The sequence below is a fragment of the Ahaetulla prasina genome, chromosome 13 (genome assembly GCF_028640845.1).
Source record: "Ahaetulla prasina isolate Xishuangbanna chromosome 13, ASM2864084v1, whole genome shotgun sequence".
Taxonomy (NCBI): Eukaryota; Metazoa; Chordata; class Lepidosauria; order Squamata; family Colubridae; genus Ahaetulla; species Ahaetulla prasina.
Window position 1 is genome coordinate 25,136,991 of NC_080551.1, and position 15,001 is coordinate 25,151,991.

General features: G+C 46.8%; 1 protein-coding gene across 3 annotated transcripts in view; it reads left to right on the forward strand.

The window, feature by feature from the left end:
* The first annotated feature begins 7,993 nt into the window (after nt 1-7,993).
* The window catches only part of ENTREP2 (endosomal transmembrane epsin interactor 2), a 72,978-nt gene continuing 65,970 nt past the window's right edge, over nt 7,994-15,001 (forward strand). For all 3 annotated transcript variants that reach the window (XM_058156496.1, XM_058156499.1, XM_058156501.1), the window contains exon 1: nt 7,994-8,395. In XM_058156496.1, coding sequence (XP_058012479.1) covers nt 8,099-8,395 — 297 coding nt within the window. In that variant the 5' untranslated portion in view covers nt 7,994-8,098. The remainder of the gene's footprint in view (nt 8,396-15,001) is intronic.

The following is a 15,001-nucleotide window of genomic DNA, read 5'->3' on the forward strand; positions in this document are numbered from 1 at the left end:
AGTTGTGTCCACATTGCTTATTTCTCCCAATGAGAGATTCTCCCACCGCCCTAAAGGTTTCTGGGTGCATTATCAGTGATTAATTTTATATGAGAAGTACCAAATGCAGTTCTAATTGGAGAAAACAGCGTTTTCTTCCTCCCCCAACCCCCAACCTTCATTTCTCAGAATTGATTGATGACCCTCTCTGGTTCCCATCTGTCCGCTTCCTCCCACCAACCGTTTTGATTCACTTGAGTTTTCTCTGAAGCATCTTCCTTGCAAGGGATGGCTGAGTTCAGGAGGATAGAGATTGGGGGTGGGAGAACCTTTCTTAACCATTTTGAGGTGGGGTAGCAAACAGGCACCTGAGGGGCCCATACAGTCTTTCGGGGTAGCCTTGGTCAGGAATGAAGTGCCTGACTCCACCCCTGGGTCTCCAGAGGGCACGATAGAGAAGACCTTCCTCTTCTTGAGAGCTGCTGGCCTTGGTGTTGCAAGTGGTCAAGGCAAGTGTGAGCTGGACCAAGTTGGCCAACTGTACATGTCCTTCAAGAGCTTCCAAAATTCTCCGCCAGGAGCTTCAGTTCCAAGACGTCAGGAGACCCCGCCTTGCATCCTGCAGAAGACTTCAGGCCATCCAAGCCCCCTCCCCAAAAATGGAGACCGTCCGAAGAGAATTTTGCATGGCTAACTACTTCTTTCTAGAGAAAAAAAGAATATATTCGGGCTCTAAATACACAATTGTAGCAACCTGACGCTTATCAAAAACAAACACATTAGAAATCCTAGTTCATCGAAAGCCTTCGCCTTATCTTGAAACCTTTTAGAACAATTAAAAATCCCCCTTCTATGAATACTGTATAAATACCCCAGTCCCCACTAACATCATCTATTGCTTGTATCATAAAATAGAATAAAATGTTTTTCTAAAAAAAGAAAACCTCAAGAGATTTCTGCACGGCAACCTTCTCCTTCCCCAGAGAAAAATATATTCGGCTCCAAATGTACAATTGAAACAACCTGGTGGCCATCCACAGTAACATGTCAAGAAATCATAGTTAATATTTACAGAGTTTCCCCCCGTTGACCCCCAGTTATTTTTAAAGGTTGTAAACGATCTCGGTCATCATAGTAGATACTAAATAAACACCATTGTTCCCCAAATCTTGCATTACTTGCTTCTTATAATACAATAAAACATTTTTTTAAAAACACCACACACACACAAACACATACATACCCCAAAATAGAGAAAGCTCCAAAAGAATTCTGCAAGGCTGATTTTTCTAGAAAGGGGGGGGGGGGAAAACACACACAAACCAAAGCTACCTTTTGGGAACATTTCCACATCTGGCACAGAAAACCGGAGGTGTGTAACCGAGTGCTCTCTATGCATCTTTGCGCTCTGCAAACTCACTCGCCCTCCCACCCTCCTTTATTTTTTAATTTTCATTCATACAAGGCTGCAATTCTGCAGTGTCTGCCCTTTTTTTTTTATTTATGATGATGATGATTCCTGCCTGCAGAAAATCTGAGGCTTCCCTGCTTAAAGCGAAAGCCAGGAGGGGTTGAAATGGGGGACGATGCAGCAGTTTCCCTGCAAGGTCAGTTCAAGGTTAAAGAGGTTTCGTGCCATTTTTTTTTCCCCTGCTTGCCTGCCGTTTCTCCCAGCCTGGGGAGGTTTTTAAATCCGACAGTTTCGCAAACTGCCTTCCTTCCAGGTTGGGCAGGGATGCTGGGCTGGAGAAGTAGAGCTGGGGTAGCCTGCGGGTCGGTGAAAAGCAGGAGGGGTTTGGGAGCCTCTTTTCAGACTAACCAAGGACCAAACTTTTCCCGAACTTCCTCCAACGCACATTTTACCGAAAGGGTTAAGGTTTTGGGAAGCACAGCTCACTTCATCAGATGCATGTTTTTTAATGGAAAGGCATAAACATAAATGAATTGCAGTTCATGTCATCGGATGCAATTTTTTTTTTTTTGGAAAGGTGAAACCTTTCGGAAACCACAGCTCACTTCTTCAGATGCAACTTTTATTAAAAGGTGTACTAACTTTTTGGAAGCCACAGCTCACTTCATTGGATGCATTTATTGAACGTGCAAGGTGGCTGAAGGATGCTGGGAGTTGAAGTCCAGAAGTCATAAAGGGGCCATCATTCTCCACCTCTGGCTTAAGGGAAGTCAATCTGTCTGACTGATGGCCTAGGCTGGCCCTGTAAACAGGCCTTCCTGGTCCATGATGCATTTCTGCGCCAACTCAGGAAGCTCAAACTGCCCAAGGAGCTGCTGATTCAGTTCTACAGAGAAAATTATTGAGTCTGTCATCTGCATCTCTATAACTGGTTTGGTTCTGCAACCCAACAAGAAAAACACAAGACTTCAGAGGATAATTAGAACTACAGAAAAAATAATTGCTACCAACCTGCCTTCCGTTGAGGACCTGTATACTGCACGAATCAAGAAGAGGGCTGTGAAAATATTTACAGACCCCGCACATCCAGGACATAAACTGTTTCAACTCCTACCCTCAAAACGACGCTATAGAGCACTGCACACCAGAACAACTAGGCACAAGAACAGTTTCTTCCTGAACATCCTCACTCTGCTAAACAAATAATTCCCTCAAGACTGTCAAAGTATTGACTAAATCTGCACTACTATTAATCTTCTCATCGTTCCCATCACCCATCTCCTCCCACTTATGACTGTATGACTGTAACTTTGTTGCTTGTATCCTTACGATTTATATTGATATTGTTTCCTGATTGCTTATTTGTTCCCTAGGACTATCATTAAGTGTTGTACCTTATGATTCTTGATGATCTTTTCTTTTGTGTACACTGAGAGCATATACAACAAGACAAATTCCTTTTGTGTCCAATCACACTTGGCCAAGAAAAAATTCTATTCTATAATGGATGGTGCATCCCCCATTCCGCATTCCCTACCTGTGTGCCTAGACTGAACTGACACATCTGGAAGGCACCATTGGAGGAAAAGATGCTTTTGAGACCCCATTAATTGTAGGAACAGGATAAACACTCAAACAGATTTCTTCAGCAAGCCTGAGAGTGCATCTTAAGAGATGGGTAGGTGGGGGGGAGAGACATTTATTATCTTTATGGGACAAAATAGAAGCCCTGCTTCCCTCCCCCCACTCCTTTCTCAGTGCCATTATTTTCTCTGTCTCCAGACCGGCCATTAAAAAAAGACTCTTAATTAAGTAACGGGTGGCTGATTAACAGACATCCTTCTGTCTGCCTTGAAATTCCAAAGCTTTGTCATTAATGTGGCCCCTCTGTCCCTCTTCTCCTCCCTAACTTTGCTATCTCAGCATTTACAGAAGATAAAATCATTTAGTGTCCCAAAAGCAGGACAAACAAAATTGACCTGATGCAATCCTGGAAGAAGGTTAGGGTGGGGGGGAGAAAGAAAACCCCCCCATCTGTCATCTTTCCAAGCTGAGAGTGTTTAGACCAGGGCTCTCCAACCTTGGTCCCTTTAAGACTTGTGGACTTCAACTCCCAGAGTTCCTCAGCCAGCTTTGCTGGGAGTTGAAGTCCACAAGTCTTAAGGGGACCAAGGTTGGAGAGCCCTGGTTTAGACATTCCTTTTATTTTTGTGTTTTGGGTTTTTTTGAGCCAATTATTTGAATTAAAAGAGTGATGTGCGTAAGCCATAGAAATGTCCTATTCTGTATCCGGACATCTGATCTTGCATGTTCCTTTGGTACAATTTTCACTAAAAGTGTCTTTCAGGGAACAGGGAGCTTTGGCTTTTAAGATATGTTGCAAGGCTGTTGTGAAAATGAGGATGGGGGAATGATAGCTCGCATGCCCTTGAATTCCTCACGGAGGTGAGTGTGGAAATGTGCAAGCGACGTTCTAAGCAATCCAGAGATGTAATGCTTTGGGGAACCGAGTCCTAGAACATAGAATAATAGAGTTGGAAGGGACCTTGGAGGTCTTCTAGTCCAACCCCCTGCTCCTAGAGTAGGAGACTATATACCATTCCAGACAAGGGGCTGTCCAATCTCTTTTTAAAAACCTCCAGAGTTGGAGCACCTACAACTTGTGGAATCAAGCTTTACCACTGATTAGTAATTGTTTTCACAGTCAATTTCTCCTTAGTTCTAGGTTTCTTCTCCCCTTGGTTAGTTTCCATTCATTGTTTCTTGTCTTGCCTTTGAGTGCTCTGGAAAATAGATCCACCCCCTTGTTTTCGTAGGAGCACTTCAAATATTTAAAATTTAGAATAACAAGAGTTGGAAGGGATCTTGGAGGTCTTCTAGTCTAACCCCCTGCTTAGGCAGGAAACCCTACACCATTTCAGACAAATGGTTGTCTAATCTCTTCTTAAAAACTTTTAGTGTTGAAGCATTCACAACTTCTGGAGGCAAGTTGTTCCACTGATTAATTGTTCTAACTGTCAGGAAATTTCTCCTTACTTCTAAGTTGCTTCTCTCCTTGATTAGGTTCCACCCATTGCTTCTTGTTCTACCCTCAGGTGCTTTGGAGAACAGCCTGACTCCCTCTTCTTTGGTGCAGCCCCTGAGATATTGGAACACTGCTATCATGTCTCCCCTAGTCCTTCTTTTCCTTAAACTAGACATACCCAGTTCCTGCAACCGTTCTTCATATGTTTTAGCCTCCAGTCCCCTAATCCACTTTGTTGCTCTTCTCTGCGCTCTTTCTAGAGTCTCCACATCTTTTTTACATCGTGGTGACCAAATTGGAAGACTGCTGTCATGTCACCCCTAGTCCTTCTTTTCTCTAGACTAGACCTACCCAATGCCTGTACCCATACAAAAACTGGTCTTTGTATGTTTTAGCCTCAACAGTGTAGAGTCACCCTCGGTTTCTGTAGCTTGAAAGGAGAAGTTAATTATAAAAAAAGGACATTTTTTGATTCCCCCTTTCCCCCCCCCCTTCTGAATCCAAGACTAGAGTCCTTGTTTCGACGTCATTGAGAGATTTAATTCAAGGCCGCTTCCTCAGAATGGATGACTTTCAACAAGGGCTGTTTTTTTTTTTATTGATAGACAACGGCTGTCAGGTTTGACTGCGGTTGGGAGACGAACGCACAACCTTGAAGCGTGGCTTTTCTGCGCGGTGATGAAATGACGTCAGCGACATGACATTTGGCTTTCAAAGGCCAACCCCATCCTGGGAGGGTGTTTTTTGGGAAGCAGTTTGGGAATCAGTCAGGGCACGGCAAGCAGGCAATAGTCAGAAGATGCTTTGTGGGACACAGCTACGGAAAGACTGGGACACACAATCAACCAACAACAGTCTGATTAAGGAACCACCAGGAAGAAAACCACACTCCCATCAATGCTGACAAGGCAAGGCACTTGTATGTAAATCGAGAACAAACCCTTCTTCCTTCCGGCACTGATGATGTTAACTAGTTGGGTCCTGAAACATCTGCAAGGAAAGCACCAAGGACCCCACAGTTCAACCCTGTGAGTTCTCTTCTACTGGTACAAATAAGGAGAAGCAAAACAGCATCTTTAGGGATTTTTGGAAAGAGTATAAAGGTGAAGGGCCAATTTTGTCTCCACAGGGATGATGTTCCTCAGGGAGGGAGACACCAAGGAGAAGGATGTTCTTCTTGGTTCCACCAGATGGACCTCCTCAAAAGAGGGGACCCTTTATATACCCCACCCTCCCCTCCCGCTCCGGTGGGTGTTAACAAGATGTAACTGAGAAATTACAGTCTTTAATTACAGAATTTAAAGCCAGGCAGACCTCCAAAGGTAGGTCTACCTGGTAACCAGCACCTTTAAGGAGATTGGAAGCAAATTGGCAACCTGTGCAATTCCTGCAAGAGAGAAGACCCATGTGCAAATTTTGGACTCACACAAAACCATGCTGGTGATAACACTTTGAACCAATAGCGTTAGTGGCTGTGTTAATTTGCACTGGAGTCCCCCCAGGGGAATCAGGAAGTGGGATTGTTGGTTGATTGGATGGTTTATAGAAAAAGAACGGGAGCTGGTTTCATCTTGTGGAGGAAGCGCCAGGGTAGAAACCAGGAAGCTGTGAGTTCTAGTCCCGCCATAAGCGTGAAAGCTGGCTGGGTGACTTGTCTCACTTAGCAACATAAATTCCGGGCTCAATTGCGGTTGTAAGTGGAGGGCTTACCTGTATGTGGTGATTTATCTACGTGCCCTTGAATGCTTATCCCTCACTCGGTACCTGGAGGCCTGGGCTCTCTGGAGTTCCATGAAGGGTAAAAAGCAGGTAGCGTAGGGCTGATTCCGGCTAATGGCGTCCACCCAGTGAGTCCGAAATCTCTCATTTCAATAAATCAAAGAGGCCGTTTATCCTCAGGATGTAAAAAAAGGGAAAACTTCGACATCTTTGGGACTGTAAATTATTTCAGCCCCCTTTTTGTGTTGACGGAGGCCTTCGGCTGCCACGCACACACACCGGCTCTCCCATTGATTAAGTTACGGATGGAAGGAAGGAAGGCAATGAAGGTGTATGGATCTTATTTGAGTAAGGTAACTTTTCCTGTTGCATCTTCTCCTCGCTGTTCATTTGCAGGCTCGAGATGGAAAATCTTTCCATGATGAAGCTTTGTGCTCCAGCGATGAAGATGACTTCCTGGCAAATATGGGATTCCTGCATTGCTAGTCCTCGAATTATAACCATTCCTTTAGCCACTAACCATAACCGAAGTTACAAGGGGGCTAGGGAAAAAAATGACTGGTCCTTAGACTCCCATAACTGTTCCCCCACGGTCACCTGGTCAAAAATTGGGAGGCTCTGGCAAATGGCTCGCTTTTATGACCAGCTGGGGGGTTCTGCTGTCATGTGATCTTGATTATTTGGCTGATTTGGGGCAAGAAACACCCAATGAGGAAGTTGGATTCCCTTAACGACTGTGATTTGCTTAATGACCACAGTAATAGTTGTCGTAAGATCGAGTCCAATGAGACTTTGAAAAAAGGTGCAAAGAAGAGCAACTAAGATGATTAAAAGCCTGGAGACAAAAACATATGAAGAACAGTTGCAGGATTTGAGTTTGGCTAGTTGAGAGGAAAAAAAGGCTCCGTGTGACATGATAGCAGCCTTCCAGTATTTGAGGGTTTGCCAGAAAGAGGAGGGGGTCCAATTATTCTGCAAAACACCTGAAGGCAGGACAAGAAGCAACTGAATGGAAACTAATCAAGAAACTTCCCAACAATGAGAACAGTTAACCTGTGGAACTGCTTGCCTCTGGAAGTTGTGGGTGCTTCATCACTGGAGGTTTTTAAGAAGAGATTGTCTCGAATTATATGAGGACGGGGTTGGACTAGAAGACCTCCAAGGTCCCTTCCAGCTCTATTCTGATTAATTGACTAACTCAAACAAACATGACCAATTAAGGTGATTATTTTTGACTCCAATTGTTGGCTGAAGGACTAGGGTTAGGGTTACACCCTAGGGGTGAGGTATCCAGAATGTTTTCCCCCACCCGGGGTGCAAAAAAGTACCCCAAGCGAAGGAAAAACCCTCATTCAATTCGAACCTCCCTCCTCCCTCCTCCCTCGCCTGTCTACTCCTTCGGGGCGGCGGCGGCAAACAAACCATCAAAGATAGTTTGCCCATGGCTCGCTTGCCGCCGCTGCTGCTTTAGCCATCAAGCCTCAGTTGCCAACAGCCGAATCCCCCGGCTGGCTCCCATCAGGGCTCATTCATCCTCGGCACCGCCGACTCCCCCTCCCCAAAATAAAATAAAATAAAAACCCTCCGCCAAATTCCAGCCGTCGCAGCTGGAAGGGACTCTCGGGGAAGGGAGGGGGGTCCGAGCGGCGCAGCGGCAGCAGCAGCGGCGGGAGGGCTGAGTGCAGCGGGCGCCCTCAAGGCAAATGGCGCGCTCTGCTTGCGCTCCGCCGGCGGCAGTTGCAACCGGGCGCCCGCGGGGCGCCGCCTGGAGCGGGGGGGGAGAAACGGGGCGGGGCGGGAGGCGGAGCCAGCCGCCGAGCCCAGCTGCCCGCGGAGGTGCCAGCTGCGGCCGGCGAGGACGCGGCGCGATGGAGCCGGAGCCGGAGCCGGCGGGGAGGCGAGGCGGCGGGGCTGCGGCGGAGGAGCCGCGGCTGCCCGGCTGGGGCGGCTCCTAGCCGGGGAAGATGCCGCTGGCCGGGCGGCGCGATGCAGGCTCGGGGGCGGCGGGGGCGCTGGGGCTGCTGGCGGGCGGCGGCGGCGGCGGAGGAGGAGGAGGAGGCGCGCTCCCGCTCAGCCCCGCCGCCCTGTCCCGCCGCCTGGCCCGCCTGCGCGAGCTCCGCGCCCGCTCCCGGATCCTGCTGGCGCTGGGCGTCTCGCAGATGGCGCTGGGCTGCCTGATCGTGGCCGTCAGCTTCGCCGCCCTGGCGCTCACCACCTCGGCCCGCGTCCGCCACTCCTGCCCCTTCTGGGCCGGCTTCTCGGTAAGACAGACCTCCCCCTCACCTATCCCCCTGGCCGGCCGGTGGGGAGGGAGGGGGCGAGAGGGGTGGGGAGGTGGGCGAGTGGGCGAGGCGCCCCCGAGGCTCCGGCTGGCGGCGGGATGGAGGGCGAGACAGCCAGCCAGCTGGAGGCTCTGCGGGAGAAGAGGGGAGGTGGAGACTCCAGGGGACAGGCGCAGTCTATCGGAGTTGAGCAATCGCCGGGCAGGGGCCGAGGAAGCGAAGCCCTGCGGGCTCTTCTCTCATGGCGCCCCCGCCAGCCTCCTTCCAGGCTCCCACCCCCACCTCGAGCGTCTCGCCACCCTCAAAGTTGGCCTTGGGACCAATCCGGGGGAGGGGTTTTTGGGGGGAGAGAGGGGGGGTGGAATTCTCCAGGTAGCTCCTGGGTACCGGAGGTTTTCACCTGGAATCCTAAGGGAGGCGGGTTTTGCGCGTGTGGTTGTTTGTGTGGGTGGGTGAATTGGCAGCTGTCCAGCCCAGAAGGTCGGGGATGTTGCGCATATCTGGATGTTGTTGTCTAGTATTGGCACCACATCTGGACGGCCGCACTTTTCTCCCGCTGCCTCCCGGGGCAACTCCGGGCTATGAGATGCTGCTTGTTGAAGAGCGGCGTCAGTCTGGGACACCTCCGAGGGCATCTGGTCGCCTCTTTTACGACTGGCGGCGGGTTTTTGTTGTTGTTGTTATGGTTTAAACGCAGGGCTCGCACCCAGCGTCCCACATCAGCCCGGCCACTCTGTGCATTGGAACTGCTGCTCAGGAAGGTCTCTGCCTTTTAAGACAAGGCGCTAGTCCTAAATGAGGCGACCCGATGCCATCGGATAAGTTGCTTCTGCTCTCTTCACCCCGTTTTCTGGTTTTGTAGCCGCTTTGCATTTTGTTGGCATTTAATGCTGCCCTTTGCAGCCCCCTCCCCTTACAACTCGCTGAGGACAAAATGGATAGATCTGTTGAATCGGTTTCAAGCCCCTGAAATTTTCCAGGGTCATGATTTAGATGGTGGTTTGTAAGCACTTCCAAGGGTTTGGTTCCTGTGTTTTTTGGGAAGGGGGAGGGAGGGTGTGGTGGTTTTTCTGCCCCCCCCCTTCTGCCATTTCTCAGAATTGCCTGGTTAGTTAGTGTGTGATGAGCCTCAACTGTTGATTGTAAACTGTTTTAAGGGTTTATTTTCCAAAGGCAATTGTTGGTGGAATAAACCATGGTTTAGCTAATGGTGTCCTAAAAGTATATAAATCTAACCAGCGGCAGTCGATTCATTGTCCTTTTTCCAAAATTCCACCTTATTTCATAGAACAATAGAGTTCTAAGGGAGCCTGGAGGTCTTCTAGCCCAACCCCCTGCTCAGGCAGGAAACTCTATACCATTTTAGACCAATGGCTGTCTAGTCTCCTCTTAAAACCCTCCAGTGATGGAGCCCCCACAACTTCTAGTGGCAAGTCGTTCCACTGGTTGATTGTTCTCACTGTCGAGAAATTTATCTTAATCCCAGGTTGCTTCTCTCCTTCATTAGTATTGATCTGTTGCTTCTTGTCCTGCCTTCAGGTGCTTTGGAGAATAGGTTGACCGGACCCCCTCTTCTTTGCGGCAGCCCCTCAAATACTGGAAGACTGGTATCATGCCACCCCTAGTCCTTCTTTTCATTAAACTAGACATACCCAGTTCCAGCAATCGTTCTCCATATGTTTTAGCCTCCAGTCCCCTGATCATCTCTGTAGCTTAAAAATGTGTTTTATCAGGTGTTGAGTTTCTTATGTTAGTATGAAAGTATTAAGACTGTGATAGGACTGTCTTAACAGTGAATCTCAGGCCAATGGCATTTCTGACACATTTCTGCACTCGTCTTGTCTCACAAATCCTGAGTGTGGCTCTGGCATCTAAAAAGGAAATTATTGATGGTCAATATAGGGTCCTCAGCTTGGAGTGTGATGCTGGACACGGGAGAACAAGAGGAAGAGGAGGAACAGGTGTTGTGAGGTCAGACAGAGGTTCTGGCACAACAGAAGGGTCCCTGGCAGTTTCATGGAAGGAGCAAGTCTTGAAGGACAGGGTCTTCTTGGTAGGCTTGTCCTGCAGGCTATAGGAGGTGATTTTGGACATGGCTTGGTTGAAGGTTCCTCCCTGCCTTTCTGGATGGAGTCCTCAAAGCAGGAAGGGTCCAAAAAGTTGGTAGGATTTCTTTGTGGATGTAAATATTTTTCTCCTCCCTGGATAGATCCTGTGGAGTTCATTTACTTTGACGGTGGAGATCTTCTGGCGTGAAATGTAGAAGCCATGTCTGCCCCTTTGGTACCTCAAAGGGCTTCAAGTCTCTTCTTATTGAATCATAGCCAAGAGTGAGTTATCAAAGCAGCCTGTGATTTCCTTGCTGTTCCAGAAGGGAAGGTGCTTAGCGCTTTTGAACCTTGATGTCTTCGAGGCTTCTGATCGCCTGTACAGGGATTTCCATTTCATCAGGGTCCATGGGAAGGTGCTTGTAGCCAAGGGACAGTAATTGGCCTGTAGGCTGCTGAGATCAAAAGATTGCATTTGAATTCAACAGATTGAATTTCTAAAGAGGAATAAAAGGACAGGCAACAGATAGAAGTCCTTCTGGTTTTTGAAGTTGGGATAAAAACCCAGCTACATTTGTCTTCGTGATCTTGATGTCACTGCCTTTGTTCAGGAGCTGTTCAGTGTTTCAGTTGGGCTCAGATTTGTCTAGCAATTTAGACTGATGATCACATTTAGCAGGATTCGCTAAAGATACATGGAGACCCTAAGTTAGGAACAGGAAACGTCTGACCTTCCAGATACTCCTATGCTACAATTTTCAGTGTTCCTCATCATTGACCAAGCTGGTTGGGGCACCTGGGAGTTCTAGCAAAGAACATCTGGATGACCACCATATCTGCAGCCTCTTTTCAATCTGAAGCAAACCAAATCATAAATTCAACAGAGATCTTGATGAACCTTTGGAGTAAAATTTGCTGATTTTTTAAAAAAAAAATACAACTAAACTGATCGCTCCTAAGTTCTTTCCCTTAAAAGAAAGAAAGCCATCTACAGTTTAACCACTGTTCTAAGCTTCTCTTTGAGATGGGCAGGGATATCTCTAGACCAGGGGTCAGGGCTCTGGAGCTGCATGTGGTTCTTTCACCCCTCTGCTGTGGCTCCCTATCACTCAAAATATGTGTCACAACCGCCAATGTGTGACCCCTGCTGGCACGCGATTTATTGAGCTTTTCAACCCCCGGTAAGCCAACCATGGATAAATCCAAGAAAAGAAAAGTTTCAGAATAAAACAGAAGGTTTAATTCAACTGCATATGCTAGTTTTGTGGCCGCTGAAGAAATAGTCAGGCACGGGAAGGGTTTTGTGGCTCCCGGTGTTTTCTTTTCTGTGGGAAACAGGTCCAAATGGCTCTTTGAGTGTTTAAGGTTGCAGACCTCTGCTCTAGACTGAACATCAAATAGAAGTTTGGAAATCTGCTGTCCCATCTTGGACATTTGTGATGGTTGAGGAGCTCATGGAACTCAGAAGACTTTGCCACTTGGAGATGAAGTGTTCCTTCTCTTCCAGATGTCTTCCCCAGACATCTGGCCTTTGGAGGGCTAGAAGAGTCACAAAGAAAATCTGTAAAGTTACTTGTGGGCTCTGTGGATGGTGCACCAAGTAAAGACCAATAATGGGTGTGTGGGTCTAAAATCAAAGAGAGGAGCAAATTATGCAACATGTTACACTTATTTAATTTGTAGGGCAGCCCCAAAGCTTCTTCTCTTTTGTATTTCGAATTAAGCTGCTTCATTTCAAGCTTCCCTTTTTTGCCACCTTCATTTTTCCCACTTTGTTTGATGGTTCTCCCATCCTCCCCCAGACCATATTTTCTCTCTTGGCCCAAACTTTTGGGATGCAGAACATAAAACCAGCTTAAGTGAAGAGACAGGCAATTGCTTTGGAGCTTATTTATGTCTTGGCATAGTAATAAGCCGGACTTGTGTGTAGGCTGGGACGATGGGAGGGAGGGGAAAAATGGGATGTCGTTGGGAAAAAAAAGGCTTTATGGAGGCAGGTTGGCTTGCAAGATTAATGCAATAGAATAGAATAGAATAGAATTTTTTTTATTGGCCAAGTGTGATTGGACACACAAGGAATTTCTTTTGGTGCATACACTCTCAGTGTACATAAAAGAAAAGATACGTTCGGCAAGAATCATAAGGTACAACACATAATAATAGTCATAGGGTACAAATAAGCAATCAGGAAACAATATCAATATAAATCGTAAGGATACAAGCAACAAAGTTACAGTCATACTGTCATAAGTGGAAGGAAATGGGTGATGGGAACGATGAGAAGATTAATAGTACTGCAGATTTAGTAAATAGTTTGACAGTGTTGAGGAAATTATTTGTTTAGCAGAGTGATGGCATTGGGGAAAAAACTGTTCTTTGGATTGATGTTTTTGAATGCTGATGTTGGAGAAGACTCTGAAGAATATCATGGACAGCCAAGAGAACAAACGAATGGGCCATCAAGCAGGCCAACTCCAAGTTCCCCTGGAGACACAAGTGATCAAGTTCAGGTTATCCTACTATGGATTCATGATGTGAAGACCCAGCTCTCTGGAGAAGACTTTGAGGCTGGAAAAGTGAAAGGAAACAGAAGGGCGATGGGTGTACTGTTGGAAGACCTGAAGGACCAGGTTGAGCATAGATCATCATGGAGAAGCTCTGGCTATGTGCCCTCCAAGAACCAATAATAACTTTCTCAATCAAGAAGTAGGAAAAAATTGAAAAAGAGGAAGGTCAGCAGTAAGGTAGATGGACTCCATTACAGTAACATGGGAAAAGACTTGAAGGACCAGACTGGGGACAGATCATAATGGAGAAAATCTGTCTTATGTGGTTGCTAAGAGTTGACAATGACTTGATAGCACATAATCAATTAGAAAAACCACAGAGGTCTGTTTGTTTGTGCATTGAGGTCAGGGTTGGCGCACACAGCCCTGCTTTCTCCAAAAAGGCTGACGATTAAACCTTTCAAAAATAGCCGATAAAATAAAGCATGCATGGAAGATCAGTCTCTTTGAGATCAATCTATAGTCACTGGAAATAATATTTTTGCTTGTTAAAGCTAGGCGGATCTACCGATTAAACTGAGAGCAATTAGCAAATGTAACTGAACTACAATTCCCAAAGCATGCTGGCTAGGAAATTCTGGGAGTTAAAGTCCACCCATCTTAAAGTTGCTGACATGGAGAAACGCTGGTTCAGACAGCCGAATCTTTTCATGGAAGCCCCTGCTGCAGGTTGTCTTCTCTTTGTCTTTTCCTGTAAAAGTTTTAAAATTAAGACTATCCTATTGTCTTTTTGACTGGGGTGTCTGCCAATGATTTAGCAGTGCTTCTGCGATGTGAGCTGCATGCCAATTTTTCTTGCCTCCCCTTCTCTTTCGGCTGCATTGTTGCGCAGAGCTTTTGTGTAGAAAGATCAGGACTCGGCCAAAAAGAGAAGGGAAAAAAAAAAAGAGAGAGATTTCCGGAGGGGGAGGTAGCAACTGTGAAGGAAAATTACACCTGTGACATATGCTGTGCCCGACACTGACTTATAAACACACTGCTGGCAGCAGACAGGCTCTGCAGATTAAAAACAGGGAAGGGCAGCGTGAAAGCCTAAAGTAGAAATTAAAGAGGGAAGCGCTGGAAGATCAGAATAACAGAGTTGGAAGGGTCCTTGGAGGTCTTCTAGTCCAACCCCCTGCTCAAGTAGGAGACCTGATACCCTTTCAGACAAATGGCTGTCCAATCTCTTCTTTAAAACCTCCAGTGACGGAGCAGCCACAACTTCTGGAGGCAAGTAGTTCCACTGATTTAATTGTCCTCACTGTCAGGAAATTCCTCCTTAGTTCCAGGTTGCTTCTCTCCTTGCTTAGTCTCCATTCATTGTTTCTTGTTCTGCCTTCTGGTGCTTTGGAGAATAATTTGACCCTCTCTTCTTTGTGACAGCCCCTCAAATATTGGAAGACTGTTATCATGTCTCCCCTGGTCCTTCTCTTCATTAAACTAGAGACACATGCAATTCCAGCAATTACTCTTCATAACTTTTAGCCTCCAGGCTCCTAATCAGCATCAGGGCTTTGGCGTAACTTGAAGGAAATCACAAGCTTCATTCCAACGTCCTCAGTGGGCGGATGGACAGATCAGCTGGTGGGGGAGGGACAAACAATTCCATTCAAATAAACAGTTCAGGCCTAAACACAAGTAGTCCGCAATTATAGGCTATAATTAGGTCTGGCCTTGGAAAGTTGCAAAAAGCAATCACATAGGATTCTTGGGAGCTGCGACCATCATACTTCCCTGCCGGCTGCCAAGCGCCCAAATTGTGATCATGTGGCTATGGGGAACGCTGCCACGGTCATAAGTGTGAGCCATTTTTGTCCATGATGTTGTCACTTTGAAAGGTCGGAATTCCTCTGAAATTAAAAGCACGCCAACCAATATTTCAAGAGGGGGCATCTTCTTTGCAAATGCCACTGCATTTCTTCATATGTATGTATGTTTGCATGTAAGGGTGCCCTTCTTCTATTTTAAATAGATGCTGGCTGTAAACG